The following is a 14,198-nucleotide window of genomic DNA, read 5'->3' as shown; positions in this document are numbered from 1 at the left end:
TTTTGACAACTAACTAAATAAAAAAGAGAAGGTGTCAAATTGGTGAAAAATGAAGACTCGAGTCTTTTTTCCAGTCCACAGACATCCAAATAGTTTCATGAGTATAGACTCTTATTTTCTTAGTTTGTTAGTTCATGAACATCTCTTTCATTGGACTTAAAAGTTCAAAATTTAAATTAGAGGACAAGTTTATAAAAGGTGATAAAAGTTAGATACTAATCGTACAATTTATTCGCCTATTTTTTTGACATACAAAAGAAGCGCACTCACATGGTAACCACTTTGTTAGGCGGATAGATTTACTTGTACATCATAATTTTTTTTTACATAGAACTATCCATAAAAATGTCCACACCCTCACATAGGTGGAACCCATCTAATTTTTGTACGTAAAGCGTCCACACCCTCGTAGCACAACCCTTGTTAGGCACATTTCTGTTGCACTTGCACACACATCCCCATCCCCCGTCTCTCGCTCTCGCTCTCGCTCTCGCTCTCTAATGTTCTTCATCCCTTCCCTCCACTCAATTCCTCCACTCGTTAAGGTGGGCTGCGATTTCGTGATATTATCTCTTGAACAGATTCTGTGAAAAAAATCTAAGATGGCTTATGCTGCTGTAATATATCTCAGTCGGATTCTGGAGCAGATGTCAAATCCTCATCTACAACAACATCAGACTCCTCTTCAGGACCAACAAATTAAATCTCTCCAAGAAAAGTTGAATTTCACACTAGATTTTCTGGATGATTCTTTGCATAGAAGGAGCGAGGAAATAAAAATTTTGGAAAGGGAAATTCGAGATGCAGCGTGCGAAGCTGCAGATATCTTCGAATCATATATATCAAAGAATTTTGGTCAGGAAGGTTTGCAAGAAAGACAAATTAGAGACCAAACTTTTTGTGAAAAATTTGAGATAGTGGCAGCTGAAATTGATTCCATTAAGAGAAAGGCGGCCGAGCTTAAGGTATTATGGGGCGCAACAGATCTGCACCAGAGCCAGAGCACTTCTCTGCCAACCGGTCCATCGAGACTTGCTTCAAGCGGCAGGAATGATATGGTCGGGTTTCGTGAAGATGTGAATCAAATAATTGATCGACTTATTGGATATCCACCTTCCCTTAAAGTCATCCCAATTATTGGCATGGGAGGGATTGGCAAGACCACACTAGCTAAAAATATTTACAATGATCCACATATTGAAGAACATTTTTACACTCGTGCCTGGGTATCAATTTCTCAAGAATATCGTGAGCGAGAAGTCTTGCTAAGCCTTCTGGATTCCATGAAACTCAGTGATGAAATGCGTCAACAGAACAGGACTGAAAACTTGAAAGAGTGTCGGACTGAAAACTTGAAAGAGTGTCGGACTGAAAAATTAAAAGAGCGTCTATATAAAAGTTTAAAAGACCAGAGGTATCTCGTCGTGATGGATGACGTTTGGACTACTGAAGCTTGGAATTCATTGAGAAGGATGTTTCCAGACGACAAGAAGGGAAGCCGGATCATGTTGACAACACGGGTGTCGAGTGTGATTGACTCCCCTCGCTCTCCCCATTGTATGCAACTTCTAAATGAGACTGACAGTTGGAATCTACTTTGTCAGAAGGTGTTTGGGGAAGATTCTTGCCCTTGTGAACTGGAAGAAGCTGGAAAGGAGATTGCTGAGAATTGCGAAGGACTTCCACTTTCCCTTGTAGTGATTGGCGGCCACCTTTCCAAAGCCAACAGGACAAAAGATCACTGGGAGTATGTTGCACAAAATGTCAAGTCAGTTGTAAATTCAACAGATGCAAACTTCTCAGACATACTATCTTTAAGTTACGATTACTTGCCACATTATCTCAAAGCGTGCTTTCTCTATATGGGAGTTTTTCCAGAAGATGATGAAATCCGCGTGTCCAGACTCATCAAGTTATGGGTTGCAGAGGGATTTCTAAAACCAGTCAGAGGTAAAACATTAGAAGAAGTGGCAGAGGAATGTTTGGGAGATCTAATTTCCAGAAATCTTATTATGATTAGTAAGAAGAGTTCTAGAGGAAAGATAAAAACCTGTAGAATCCATGATATGTTAAGGGACCTCTGCTTAAAGAAAGCCCAGGAGGAGGAGTTTTTTCATGTCAGAAATAAAGAAAACATTTCTGCCGAAAGCATGAAGTATCCACGTCGCCTGTGTACTCATCCAGATATTCTTCACGAGGAATTCAAATGTTACCAGTCCATGGGATCCTTGCCAACAGTCCGTTCTATTTTAATTCCCTGTTTTCTAAAATTATCATATTCTGAAGGCCGCATCATACTCCCTACAGGCCTAGACGAAAGCCAGATTAATGAATTAGTTGATGGAACACTTTGTCCACTGCTCAGGGTGTTGGATCTTAAACAATATGTACAGGATTTCTCATTTGGAGAAATAAAATTAGTTCACTCTAGGTACCTTGCTTTCTCCTTCCAAGCGACAGTTTCCATCCCTAAAATATTTCCTGATTTTCTTGGGAATCTACAGACCTTAATTGTAGCTAGTGGCTTTGTACATCTACCAGAGGAAATATGGAGGATGACACAATTGAGGCATCTCCTGTTCTTTTCTTGTTATTTGCCATGCCCTACTAGGTCACCAATAGCTGGGGAGAATTTTGTTCTGGGAAACCTTTTAACACTTTCGATAGTGAGTAGTTCCAGCTGCACCAAGGAGGTCTTTGAAAGAGTTCCAAATCTAAACAAGTTAAGAATTTCGAATAATTCTTACAAAATGATTTCTCTAGGTACTCTGGTTAATCTTCCTCAACTTGAGACCCTGAAAATCACTAGTTATGAAGCACGTGTTAGAGTCCCTATAAATTTCACTTTCCCACCAAATATCAAAAAGTTGACTTTATGCGGGTGCAAAATCGCTTGGAAACGCATGACTATTGTTGGTTCAATGCCCAACCTTGAAGTGCTCAAACTGCTAGATGACAATATCTGGCCGCCAAAATGGGAGCTAACCGAAGGAGAATTTTCCAAACTAAAATTTTTGCTACTTAAATGTTCTTGTCTAGTGCAATGGAGAGCCAGTGACACTAACTTCAAAAGCCTCGAGTGCCTAATAATTAGGGAATGTTTCGACCTAAAGGAGATCCCCGGTAGCATTGGAGATATACCAACTCTTCAACTCATCGAGTTGGACAATTGTAGCTCTTCAGCTGAGAATTCGGCAAAGCAAATACAAGAAGAACAAAAGAATTTAGGAAATGATATCCTTCAAGTTCGTGTCCTTTACAGGAGGCAGTCCAATCGTCAACAGGTAAAAGCAAATCCTTGAGCCATACTTACCGTTGCTCGTATCTTATCATTTCTCCATCTCAAGAATATCCACAGATCTTTATAATGAAATTTTAGCAAGCATGACCATTTTTCTCTCTGTTTTTTCAAACCACTCTAGACTCGTCTTACCGATGAAGGAAAAAACACAAAATTTAGAAGGGCCCCTGACGAACCTCAATTAAAGGTATTAAAAAAAAAAAAAACTTGTCTAAAGCTAAAGACTATACTTCATGGACTATTTTCATACTTCTGATTATTTTACGTCAGGAATAGTGTCTCTCCTGCTCATGGTCACTTTCATTCTCACTACGTAAAAGGGGATTTTGTAAATTTATTATAGTACCAAAGTTTAAGAAGTCCATATTTTTTTTTTCATAGTCTCCATAAATATATTGAAAAGGTTCCCTAGTATGCTCCATCGGCCTTGGACAGAAAGGTGACGCCTCCGATCTGAACTCATAACTTAGCAACTGCTGGCTTCAGCAAGCATGACTTGAACAGCAGCTTATATATAATAATTTCACTACATTTTAGTTACAAAGGTATAAAAACAAGACACAAATCCTCTCTCGGAAATCAAATTTGAAAGAAAAATGTGTCTTTTTTGCATAATGAAATAGTTCTTGTAAGTAATTATGTGGGATAAATATAATGGAGCAGAACTAGTATATAGAAACTGTTATGTAAACTTCATTATTAATTTCTGCCAATTGCAACAGAGCGAGGAATTGGATGCTGAATTAATGGCTAAACTTGAGTCAAATGACGACGAATTGCAAACCAGAGCCTGTTTTCAGCTACAGAGGGATATTAATCGTAATCAATTAATTTGATATAAATGTTATTACTTTTTAAGCTTTTTTCTTTTATATCTCTGATTCCATCCGCTTTCAATTAATTTGTTTCCACAGGCATAAATGCACTATCGAAGGGATTAATATCTAGAATTTTTTCTCGACTCCTCGAGTTTCTTGATAGAGATGATTACCCGCAGCTTCAGGTTTAACTTTGTGCTTTTAATTGCTTCTCTTGCTTGTTTCATGTGTTTCAACCGCTAAATAAATTGAGTTATTCATTTTCTCAGCTTGCGGCAGCGAACGCTATAGTAGATATTTTATGTTACTCAGATGACGACATCAGCATCAACACCAACATCCTGATTGAACAGGGCGCAGCTCCCATTATGGTGAGCCTTCTTAGTTCTCCCAACGATGAACTTCGCGAAAAGGTAGGTGTTGTGTTGTGATTTTATCACAAGTGTAAGATGTCAATCAAATAAGTAATGAAGTGGACTTAAGAATCTTCTCATGAGGACCACTTGGTTAAAATAATGAAAAATGTCACAAATAGACTATTTACAGTTCTACTTGACGTATGAAGGATTCATGAGTTCACCATTATTATCTCTTTAATATCAATTACCAAATCCCAGAAATAGTTAATTATGCTTACTTGATCGAATTCTTCTAAAGTAATTGATTTACTCCTTTCGAGTTCAAATCAATTCTAATGAATTAAGTAAACTCGTGTGTCTACATGATTCCCAATGTACTTTAATCAAAAGCATTCAATCACCAAAAAATTTAATTAATAGTACACAGTTAGTAAAAGTGTATCTCTCCTATCTAAATTTTGAATTTTACTACATGATCTAAAAGAATAACCCATCTTTCGATTCTTTGCTGTTCACAAATCATTGAATCGGTGATAAATGTAATTCAAAGTCATACAAAAGAAATAAGAACAATACACAAATAACAATTAAAAATCAACACGTGATAACCAAAATCAAGATTTAAATTTTGGTTACAACATTTATTTTAAGCATTAATTTAATTATACATCATGGAAGAAGAGGCATACAAGAAAGAAATATAGTAATTTTGACGACTTTTCACCAAGAATCGTTTTCTTTCATGCCAAATCTTGAAAAACATATTTTTGCCTTTAATTTTTCTCTAATTTTTGGCTTTAGGAACATTGTTTCCCTTAATTTTGAAAAAAAAAAAATTTAAAAAAATAAGTTCCTTATATAGTGGTAAAAATGCTTTGAGAATTGTGCCTTTAAAAGACAAAACGGATCGAGAAAAGTAGAAACAGCAAAAACTTTGTCCAATCGGACTCGTTCTTACAACAATGTAAACATTTTTTAAGCTTTTATTATTATTTTTCACTTTTCAACATTAAATTGTTTTTTGAACTTTTAGCCTTTTTCATTTTAATCTGAAGTGGAGAAAACCAGAGGAATGCAAATTTATATAAATTGATTAAAACCTAACCTTCCCAACTAGAGTTGAAACAGTGACGGCCAACACCCATGTGTCAAGTTGCAGATCCGGGATGAAAAACTGTCTTTTAAGTAGTGCCAAAAATGACATTGTTCCATGGCTGCTTTTAAGTTTTCTTCAGTCGAGTAGGGGCAATACCTTTTAACAATAAATGACATAACAGCATCCCTATGTTAGGGATATGTTCGTCCAACATTTTACAAATTGATAAAGATTAATAAGAACTTTGAATTTTATTTCGTGGCTGCTTTTGACTATATGTCCAACTTTTTAACTTAGGCACTTGTGGTGTTGGGAGAAATTGCCGGTCGCTCAGCAGATTCTCGTGACCTTATCCTTAGATATGGAGTGTTAACGCTCATATTGGCGCAATTTAATGATAAAACAAATCTAATCATCATAAGAGAGGCAACTCAGACATTGTCAGAACTTTGTTCGGGACCGCTTCAGTTAGAGCAGGTTTGTCTTCTAATTGGTTTTTTGTTCAATTTTAATGCATATCAATAATGCGGGACCTTTATATATTTAACCAATTCCTTCTGAATATTACTGAGCAGGTGAAATCTGCCATCCTACCTCTTTCTCAGCTGATTCAGGAACACGATGAAACGGTCGTTAGGTTTGCATGGAATGCGCTATTCAATCTAACTTGTGGGAAAAAGGATATAAAACAAGCTGTGGTTGATGCTGGTGTTTTCCCTCATTTGGTCGAACGTTTTAAGTCAGTGAAAAAATACCATTTGATACAGTTCCCCTTTTTTAATTAAAGTTTTTGCTTTGCTTTTGCTTATTGAACTTCATACCCGTGCTTATTTGGTTTAGTTGTTCGCAGACGACATAAATCATATCGTGACCAGCAAACCATTTATAATATTATTTCATATGTAGATGATACCCAGATTCAGGTATCAGCCGACTCTCGTCCTTAACCTTAATTAGAAAACTTCCTTTGGAGCACATTAATTTGTTATGTGATATGTTCACCTTTCCAATTGTAGTCCATCAAATGTCTACTATATTTCACAAACAACTCTTGTTTGCTTGTTTCATATAAAAGATGTATATGGTAGGCCATTTTGTCTTTTAGCTGTTCCGATGGTCTACATACTTAACAGTCATTGTGCATTATATTTACGTTAGGTGGAGAGGGGTGTCCTTGTCAATGAAGCCAAAAATGCATTGCTTGATCATTCATGATTCAGATATATTCATTTTGCATATACAGTCTTGTTGCTTCTATTGCTAAATAATCATTAGAAGAATTACTTCAGTCCTCATTGTTTTTGTCATATTCATGATCCATATATGTTCAGTTTTGGTGCAATGCTTATAATACGTTTGAAGCGCATAGCATCACTAGGAATCCAAAAACTGTACAAAATTCAAAAGTTACTATTTGAAACTCATTAGTTGAATTTGCAAATGCCAAGTGCGTGGCTTCAAGTATCATCCTGAGAAATTAACCCTATAATTTTTGACCAATTTTTAGGAGCTATAAGAAGAAGTTCAATGCTAACCCTGTACTTAAGGACGCCAAGCAGTGTTGACCTTTTTTTACAAACTTGCTTCTGTTGAATGATTTCCAGGTCATCATTGATGATGGGGTTCTTTGTTACCTGCGTGATAAGTTGATACTAAATAACAATATCTCTGTCATGGAATCCACTTGTTATATCATTTCAAATATCATTGGACGGACTAAGGATCATATTCAGGTATGCAAATTACTATGGAATAGTTTTTGCCTTTGGGGTATTACTCTATGCATTCATAGTTAATGCTTTGAGATAAGTAAGTATCAACTGGAGAAGGGGGAGGAATGATGTTACAGCAAAGAAGTTTATAGTTTCCACCAGTCAATTATTGTTTTGAACATCAAGATTGATGATTTTTCTCTTGCCGTCCTTCAAAACATTTTCTCGTAGTAGTAACCCTGTTTTGATGATTTTGACATTTGTTGTGTTCTTGTTTGTAATTTAGAGTCTTCCATTAAATCCATTTATCTTACAAATTTAAGATGCCGAGGAGATGCCATCTTAATACTTTGGAATTTAGGGATATATAAAAAGATTAAACTGTGAGAAATGAAAAAAGTCTTCAATAAGTGCATCAATTGTGTGTGACTCTTCAAGTGCATAACAAAGAGTCATGACCTTTGATAAAGATGCGATCTAGACCATTAATTTTGAAAAAAGCATTGTATCTTAGGAGACAAACCTCCATTTGATCCTATTAACACCAGTGTAGGGGCGAAATCCGTCTTAAGGAGATTTGCATTCGCATGTCTCGCTTTATTTTATTTCCTTTTAATTTCTGCATTTTTTTTAAATGTCAGTGAGTCGTCATTTTACTTATTTTTCATGCACATATTTTTTATTCTATTAAGTCGGAATATTATTCAATAATTTGGATGTCAATAGCAACTTAAATCATGCATATGAATATAATTAAGCACCAATTTATCGAATAATCTTAAGGTGGATTTTCATGTTAATTGATATACTGATAGTCAAAATCAGTTTACATGGATGCACCGTTTTAGTTTGTGTTTGCTTTTTGACTTTTTTATTCGTGAATTATTCTTTATATTACTCGATTACTTTATTATGCATTGTTCATACATAATACTAGTTTACTTGAATGTTGTATCGCATGACGAGAACATATTCTTAATTCTGAAATTGATATTGTAGATATGTTCTGTTTATTGAAAGCATGTCAAAGAACTTTCTCTTTAATTTTTCTTCGATTTCTTGGTAAACTAAAAAGATATTGAAGCATTTGGATTCTAATTTTCTACTTGTTCTATTTAAAAAGATGCATGCATTAGTAGTGTAAAATTTATTTACGTTTCTCTAATTACAGAATTTGAGTAGTGGCCAAGGGGTTGTAGTGGGAATAAAGCAATGCCTGTTATATGTATTCTAACTGCCCTCGTTGAAATTTGGTGGCTAACCATCATGTATCTTCTTAAAAGAAGTGCAATTTCTTGAATTTCACTAATCAACTACGAAGATAAATATCAAATGGCAATATCAGCTAGGAACTCACTGGTGAAACGTCACTAGGCTGATGGGTGTAGAGAAAGTGAATGTGGGTGATTTGGCTTATGTGGCATAATTTTAAAGGAGTCGTGCACACTATATGATTAATTTCATATGTACCCTAAAGTTGTGGGACAGCTTTTCTCCGTATTATTGTGTGTTTCGCACATTTTTTGACTTGTCCAAAGTGGTGCAACTCAGGATCTCGATTTGGGCTTTTATAGACTTTTCACTTTTATTTTGTGAATTGATATTCTTAAATATGAAAATGCATGGGCTTTTATATGACATTGACATTCCTAATTATTTTATATGTTGACTAGATGTAGAATAAAATTGTTTGTCAAGTAGATAAACATAATTATCGATATGATCGAACTTTATATGCATGCTTAGACGAATATTATATTGCTAAGTTGAGTCTTATCCAGAATTATGAGGGTATGATTGTTATTTGTATTATACTATCAATTAAAGTTTGGATGCACCCTGGACTTGGGGGTAGCATTGCTTCCTTCAAATTAGAATTTGGAATATTTGAAATGATAAACTGTACTGTAGTGAATACCTTGTTAAAATTAAGATGTGCGCAATGTCGAAATCCAATGCAAGAATTCAAAATCTACTAGTAAATAATTTTTATTATTGAGAGTGGAGTTGTTTCGTGAAAATCCTCAATACAATGTGAGAATTGAAAGAAAATAGAGCTTTCAATAAAATTAGAAGGAAGCATGATGACTTTAAAGATTTTAGAACGATTTTCTAATTGGTGACAATTTGTGCTTGCTATATTATTTGTTTGAGATGGCTAGCTACAAAAATGTTGGCATAGAATGTTGAGTATAATGGTAAGTTTGTGTATAATTGTAGACATAATATCATTTGGCAGTTACTCTTGAATGAAATAATACTGATTGTTTTATCGGAAAAAACCTACTGGATCCATTTATAAAGAGGTTATCTAGAGAGTGAATAAATTGTGCATTGAGGAAAATGGGTATAAAGCCTAAATTAGTGGGCCAATTTAATGGAAACCTAACTTGGTGATGGGAGATCTCACGAGCTAGGTTCAATAGGAAAACTAGCTATGATTGACTTGATGAAAAGCAATTTGAAGTTCTAACTCCTTCCCAAATGTATGATGCAAATAAATGGTGCCTGCCAAATATTGGTTAGGATAATTCACGATGACTGTATCTTGTAAATAGTACAAGGGAATACTGTAGTGTACTCTTTATAGAATATCATCTATATGAGTGTGATCTTGGCCAGTTCTACTAGAATTTTACTTGTGTAATTTCTCTAACACACTTGCAGAACCAAGAAGGTTTAGGGCCAAAATAATGAACACAATAGAGAATCAAAGTTTGATATGAGATATAATGTGTTCAATCTTTTGTCTAGACTTACAATAATGGTCAAAATATTGCATTTACTGATTAGCCAAATGAGTTCGATAGATTTTTACTAAGGAAGGTTCAAAGCAAAAGTTACCGATCCTAATGCATTATATTTCAGTTGTACACTTTTTTGTCTTTCTTCTTTTGAGTCAACTTCTTCCATTCATGTGGGTGATTATTCAGAAATTATTAAAATGTGTGAAAAAAAAAAAATCTCCAACAGGTGTGTTGATTTGGGTGTGACTCTTCAAGTGCCAAATGTGCATAACAAGGAGTAGTGACCTTTGATAAAGGTACAACCTAGGATATCAATCTTGAAATTGTGAGATTTAATGGTTAAAATAATTTGTGCCAAAAGATGCGAACATTTGAAGAAATACATGAAATCTATAAATTGGATCCTCTTAATTTCATTTTCTTCAATCCGAATCTATTCCAAATAATTAATTTCTAATTCTTTCCTTCTTCAAATTATATCAAAATAATTTTCTAATTACTTTTTGAGTTTTCTATTCGGTATTTAGTATTCAATATCTTCCATTTTAGAAGAGTATAATCAAGTGTTGGTTTGTTCGATAAAGTTAATATTATGATGTATTAATTTTGAAAGAAGCGTTGTATTTAGGGAGACAGATGTCCATTTGATCTTATTAGCACCAGTGTAGGGAGCGAAATCTGTCGTAATGAGATTTGCATTCATATACCTCGCTTTATTTTATCTTTTTCTAATTTTTGCATTTTCCTAAATGTTATTAAATCGTCACTTTAAACTTTTTCATGCACTTATCTTGATTTCAGTAAGTCAAAATATTATTCGATAATTTGAATGTCAATAGCAAATAAAATCATGCATGTATTACAGTGAATGGAATATAATTCACCAATTTATCCAACAAATACACAGGCTGTGATTGAGGCTGGTATTATTTCACCTCTTCTCCTACTTCTTCAAGATGCTGATCTTTTTAATGCAGCTGCTAAGGTTATCTATAATGCCACGACTAAGGGAACTAATGAGCAAATCAAGTAAATTCTTCATAGCTATTGTCATATTCTCGTAGCTTATTGTACAGTTAGTTTGAGTATTAATGCTTCATCTTTGTGGCAGTTTCCTGGTGCACGAGGGTTGTATAGAGCCAATGTGTGACCTTCTAGTTAATCCCTACGAAGCGCATGTCATAAAAATCTGCTTGAAAGGCCTTGAGAACATTCTGAAGGTTGGAGAAGCTGAGAAGAACCAAGGTAACACCGAAGATGTGAATTTCTTTGCTCAGATGATTGAAGACGCTGGGGGTCTTCAGAAAATTAAGAGCCTAAAAACTTGTGACTACAGTAAAATACGCCGAATTGCCGGGAAGATACTTGTAACATATTGGCATCAAGAGGATGATAATGTTGAGGACTCTGATGATGATGATGGTAGTGAGATGATGAGTACTGAGGATGAGGAGGATCATGATGATGATAACGAATTTTTCATTTTTTGGATGAATTAGGAATCAGTAAAATAAGAAACTCTAAAAATGATAAAATCATATCTAATAAAATACTAATGTGCTAAGCGGTCTGTATGAGAAAGTAGTGGACCAACTTCTAATTTAAACAATGGATTTACATTGAATGGTCATTGTGAGTTTTTAATATTTTTTGACATCTTGTTTTACTAACGTATTATTTTATTAGTATGTTTTTAATAGAAATTCAACTATTAAAACATTATTATTTTTATTTTGTATTATATAAATATATTAAATAAAATTTATTTCATCTCATTGTTAAAATTTTTGTACATGTTATGTCAAAAATATCTCTTGAAAGTTATTCAGACAACTTACCAGGATACCAAATCTGCCTCAATTATGCAATTTCTTTTATTGTCCGACTGTTATGTTAAGTTTTCGTATTGCTATCCTGACAATATCTCAAAACACTAGGAATTTCTTGAATTTCATTTATCAACGACAAAGATAAATCAAATGGCAGTATCCACTGGGAACTCACTGGTGAAACGTCACTAGGCTGATGGGTTTAGAGAAAGTGAATGTGGGTGATTTGGCTTACGTGGCATAATTTTGAAGGAGTTTTGCACACTATATGATTAATTTCATACGTACCCTAATGTTGTGGAATAGCATTTCTCCGTATTATGGTGTGTTTTGCACGTTTTTTTACTCGTCCAACGTGGTGCAACACATTATCTCAATTTGGGTCTATGTGATGAATGCAATTATATCTGTATGCCCAATTAAAATTGGATGAGGCTGCAATTTTATTTTTTTTTTAAAGATGACTTTTCACTTTTATTTTGTGAATTGACATTCTTAAATATGAAAATGCATGGGCTTTTGTATGACATTGACATTCCTAGTTATTTTAGATGCTGACTACGTAGAATAAAATTGTTTGTCAGGTAAATAAATATAATTTTCGATATGATCAAACTTTATATGCATACTTAGACGAATATTATATTGCTAAGTTGACTTATCTAGAATTGTGGGTATGATTGTAATTTTTCGGACAGACCCCAGGACTTGGGTGTAGCATTGCTTCCTTCAAATTAGAATTTGGAATATTTGAAATGATAAATTGCACTGTAATGAATAACTTATTAAAATTAAGATGTGCGCAATGTTGAAAATTGGATATCCAATGCAAGAATTCAAAAGTTACTAGTAAAAATGTTTTATTATTTAGAGTGGAGTCGCTTCGTGAAAATCCTTAATACAATGTGAGAATTGAAAAAAGATAGAGCTTTCAATAAAATTAGAAGTAAGCGTGATGACTTTAAAGATTTTAGAAGGATTTTCTAATTGGTGACAATTTGTGCTTGCTATATCATTTGTTTGAGCTAACTAGCAACAAATATGTTGGCATAGAATGTCGTGTATAACAATAAGTTTTGATATATAAATTGTAGATGTAATATCATTTGCCAATTACTCTTGAATGGAATAATACCAATTGTTTTATCGGAAAATAACCTATCGAATCCATTTATAAGGAGGTTATCTAGAGAGAATAAATTGCGCATCAAGGAAAATGGGTATAAAGCCATTTTCACACTTACTACTCGAACAAAACATTTGCCTTGTTATTGGTGACCTTCATACACGTGCAGTAAATTATTTTAATTTTTTATCTTGTCTCCCACTCTAGTCCCTACCTCAGATTCTCGACTTACAATTTTAGTTTTTAGAATTTTTTATTTACTTGCCGGTAATAATCATGTATCTCATTATTTAAAATTTGGTATGAACAACAAAATTCGTTGATCAATATTTTTGACTTTGTACATCTTTTTCACATTCTTTTGGGATAGTTTCTTGTTTATTTAATCACACACAGTAAACATATATCATAATATTTAATGTCCTCATTTAAAATGATAAGATTGACCAACGAATAAGGTTGATATATTACATTAGTTTCTCAATAATCTTGGTTAGGGCCAATCTATAGTGATTTTAAAAAGTTAAAAATTACTTTTGAAACTAAAAAAATTACTTTTAAATTTATTTGAGTAATTTCTTAAAAGTATTTTATCTTATCAGAAGAACTTTCAAATGAAACAAATATAAAGTAACTGTAAAGACTTCAACACCAAAATAATAATAATAATAAATAAGTAAATTAGAGAGACGTTTCAACAAATGAGTTGAGAACTTTTCTTGATAGCCTTTTATTATTATTTAGTAGAGATGGCAAAAAAATCCGTCAAACCTGATACCCACGGGGCCTTGTCCTGAACTGGGCCGAAATTACCCCCCTAATCGGGTCATTGGGTAGTGTCGAGTACGGAGGGAGTATGGGTAACAGGGGCCCCACCACATTTATTATTATTATTTTTTTTTTAAGAATTCAATATTTTAAATGGAAAAACTCTACGAAATTTCATTAATTCTAATAAAAAATGGCAACTAAGATTATCTAAGAAATATGACAAGTAATAAAAATCTTAGTTAAACAAATATATTCGAATAATTTAACTTTTAAAAATAAATAAAATAATTAAAATTTTAATAATTATATTATTGTCTCACTTGAATGAATGGAGAATGTTATGCCTATAAATTATCATTTCATATTGGGCCATCTTATTGGACCCAGGCAAGGTCCATTAGAGTTGAGCCCCATAGCTTAGGCTCTAAAGAGGCCAGCC

The 14,198-nt window shown here is 33.8% G+C and overlaps 1 protein-coding gene across 8 annotated transcripts; it reads left to right on the top strand.

The window, feature by feature from the left end:
* The first annotated feature begins 322 nt into the window (after window positions 1-322).
* LOC111369801 (putative late blight resistance protein homolog R1A-3) lies at window positions 323-11,699 on the top strand. 8 transcript variants are annotated; one of them, XR_002698278.1, is made up of 12 exons: window positions 324-3,284; window positions 3,423-3,488; window positions 4,024-4,120; window positions 4,216-4,304; window positions 4,389-4,532; window positions 5,872-6,051; window positions 6,150-6,313; window positions 6,425-6,497; window positions 7,082-7,307; window positions 10,260-10,329; window positions 10,941-11,062; window positions 11,145-11,278. XR_002698278.1 is itself a non-coding variant. In XM_022991449.1 (11 exons), the coding sequence occupies exons 1-11, from the start codon at window positions 603-605 to the stop codon at window positions 11,530-11,532; spliced, it is 4,092 nt and encodes a 1,363-aa protein (XP_022847217.1). In that variant the 5' UTR covers window positions 347-602; the 3' UTR covers window positions 11,533-11,699. The 8 variants fall into 8 exon arrangements, 5 of the variants coding, with proteins under 5 accessions (XP_022847220.1, XP_022847219.1, XP_022847217.1 ...); XR_002698277.1 differs by lacking the exon at window positions 11,145-11,278 and having other exon boundaries at window positions 7,179-7,307; window positions 10,941-11,027; XM_022991449.1 differs by lacking the exon at window positions 10,260-10,329 and having other exon boundaries at window positions 347-3,284; window positions 4,389-4,490; window positions 7,179-7,307; window positions 11,145-11,699.
* The last annotated feature ends 2,499 nt before the right edge of the window (window positions 11,700-14,198 follow it).

The sequence above is a fragment of the Olea europaea genome, chromosome 20 (assembly GCF_002742605.1).
Source record: "Olea europaea var. sylvestris chromosome 20, O_europaea_v1, whole genome shotgun sequence".
Taxonomy (NCBI): Eukaryota; Viridiplantae; Streptophyta; class Magnoliopsida; order Lamiales; family Oleaceae; genus Olea; species Olea europaea.
Note: the sequence above shows the minus strand (reverse complement) of the source record. Positions and strands in the feature narration are given on the sequence as shown.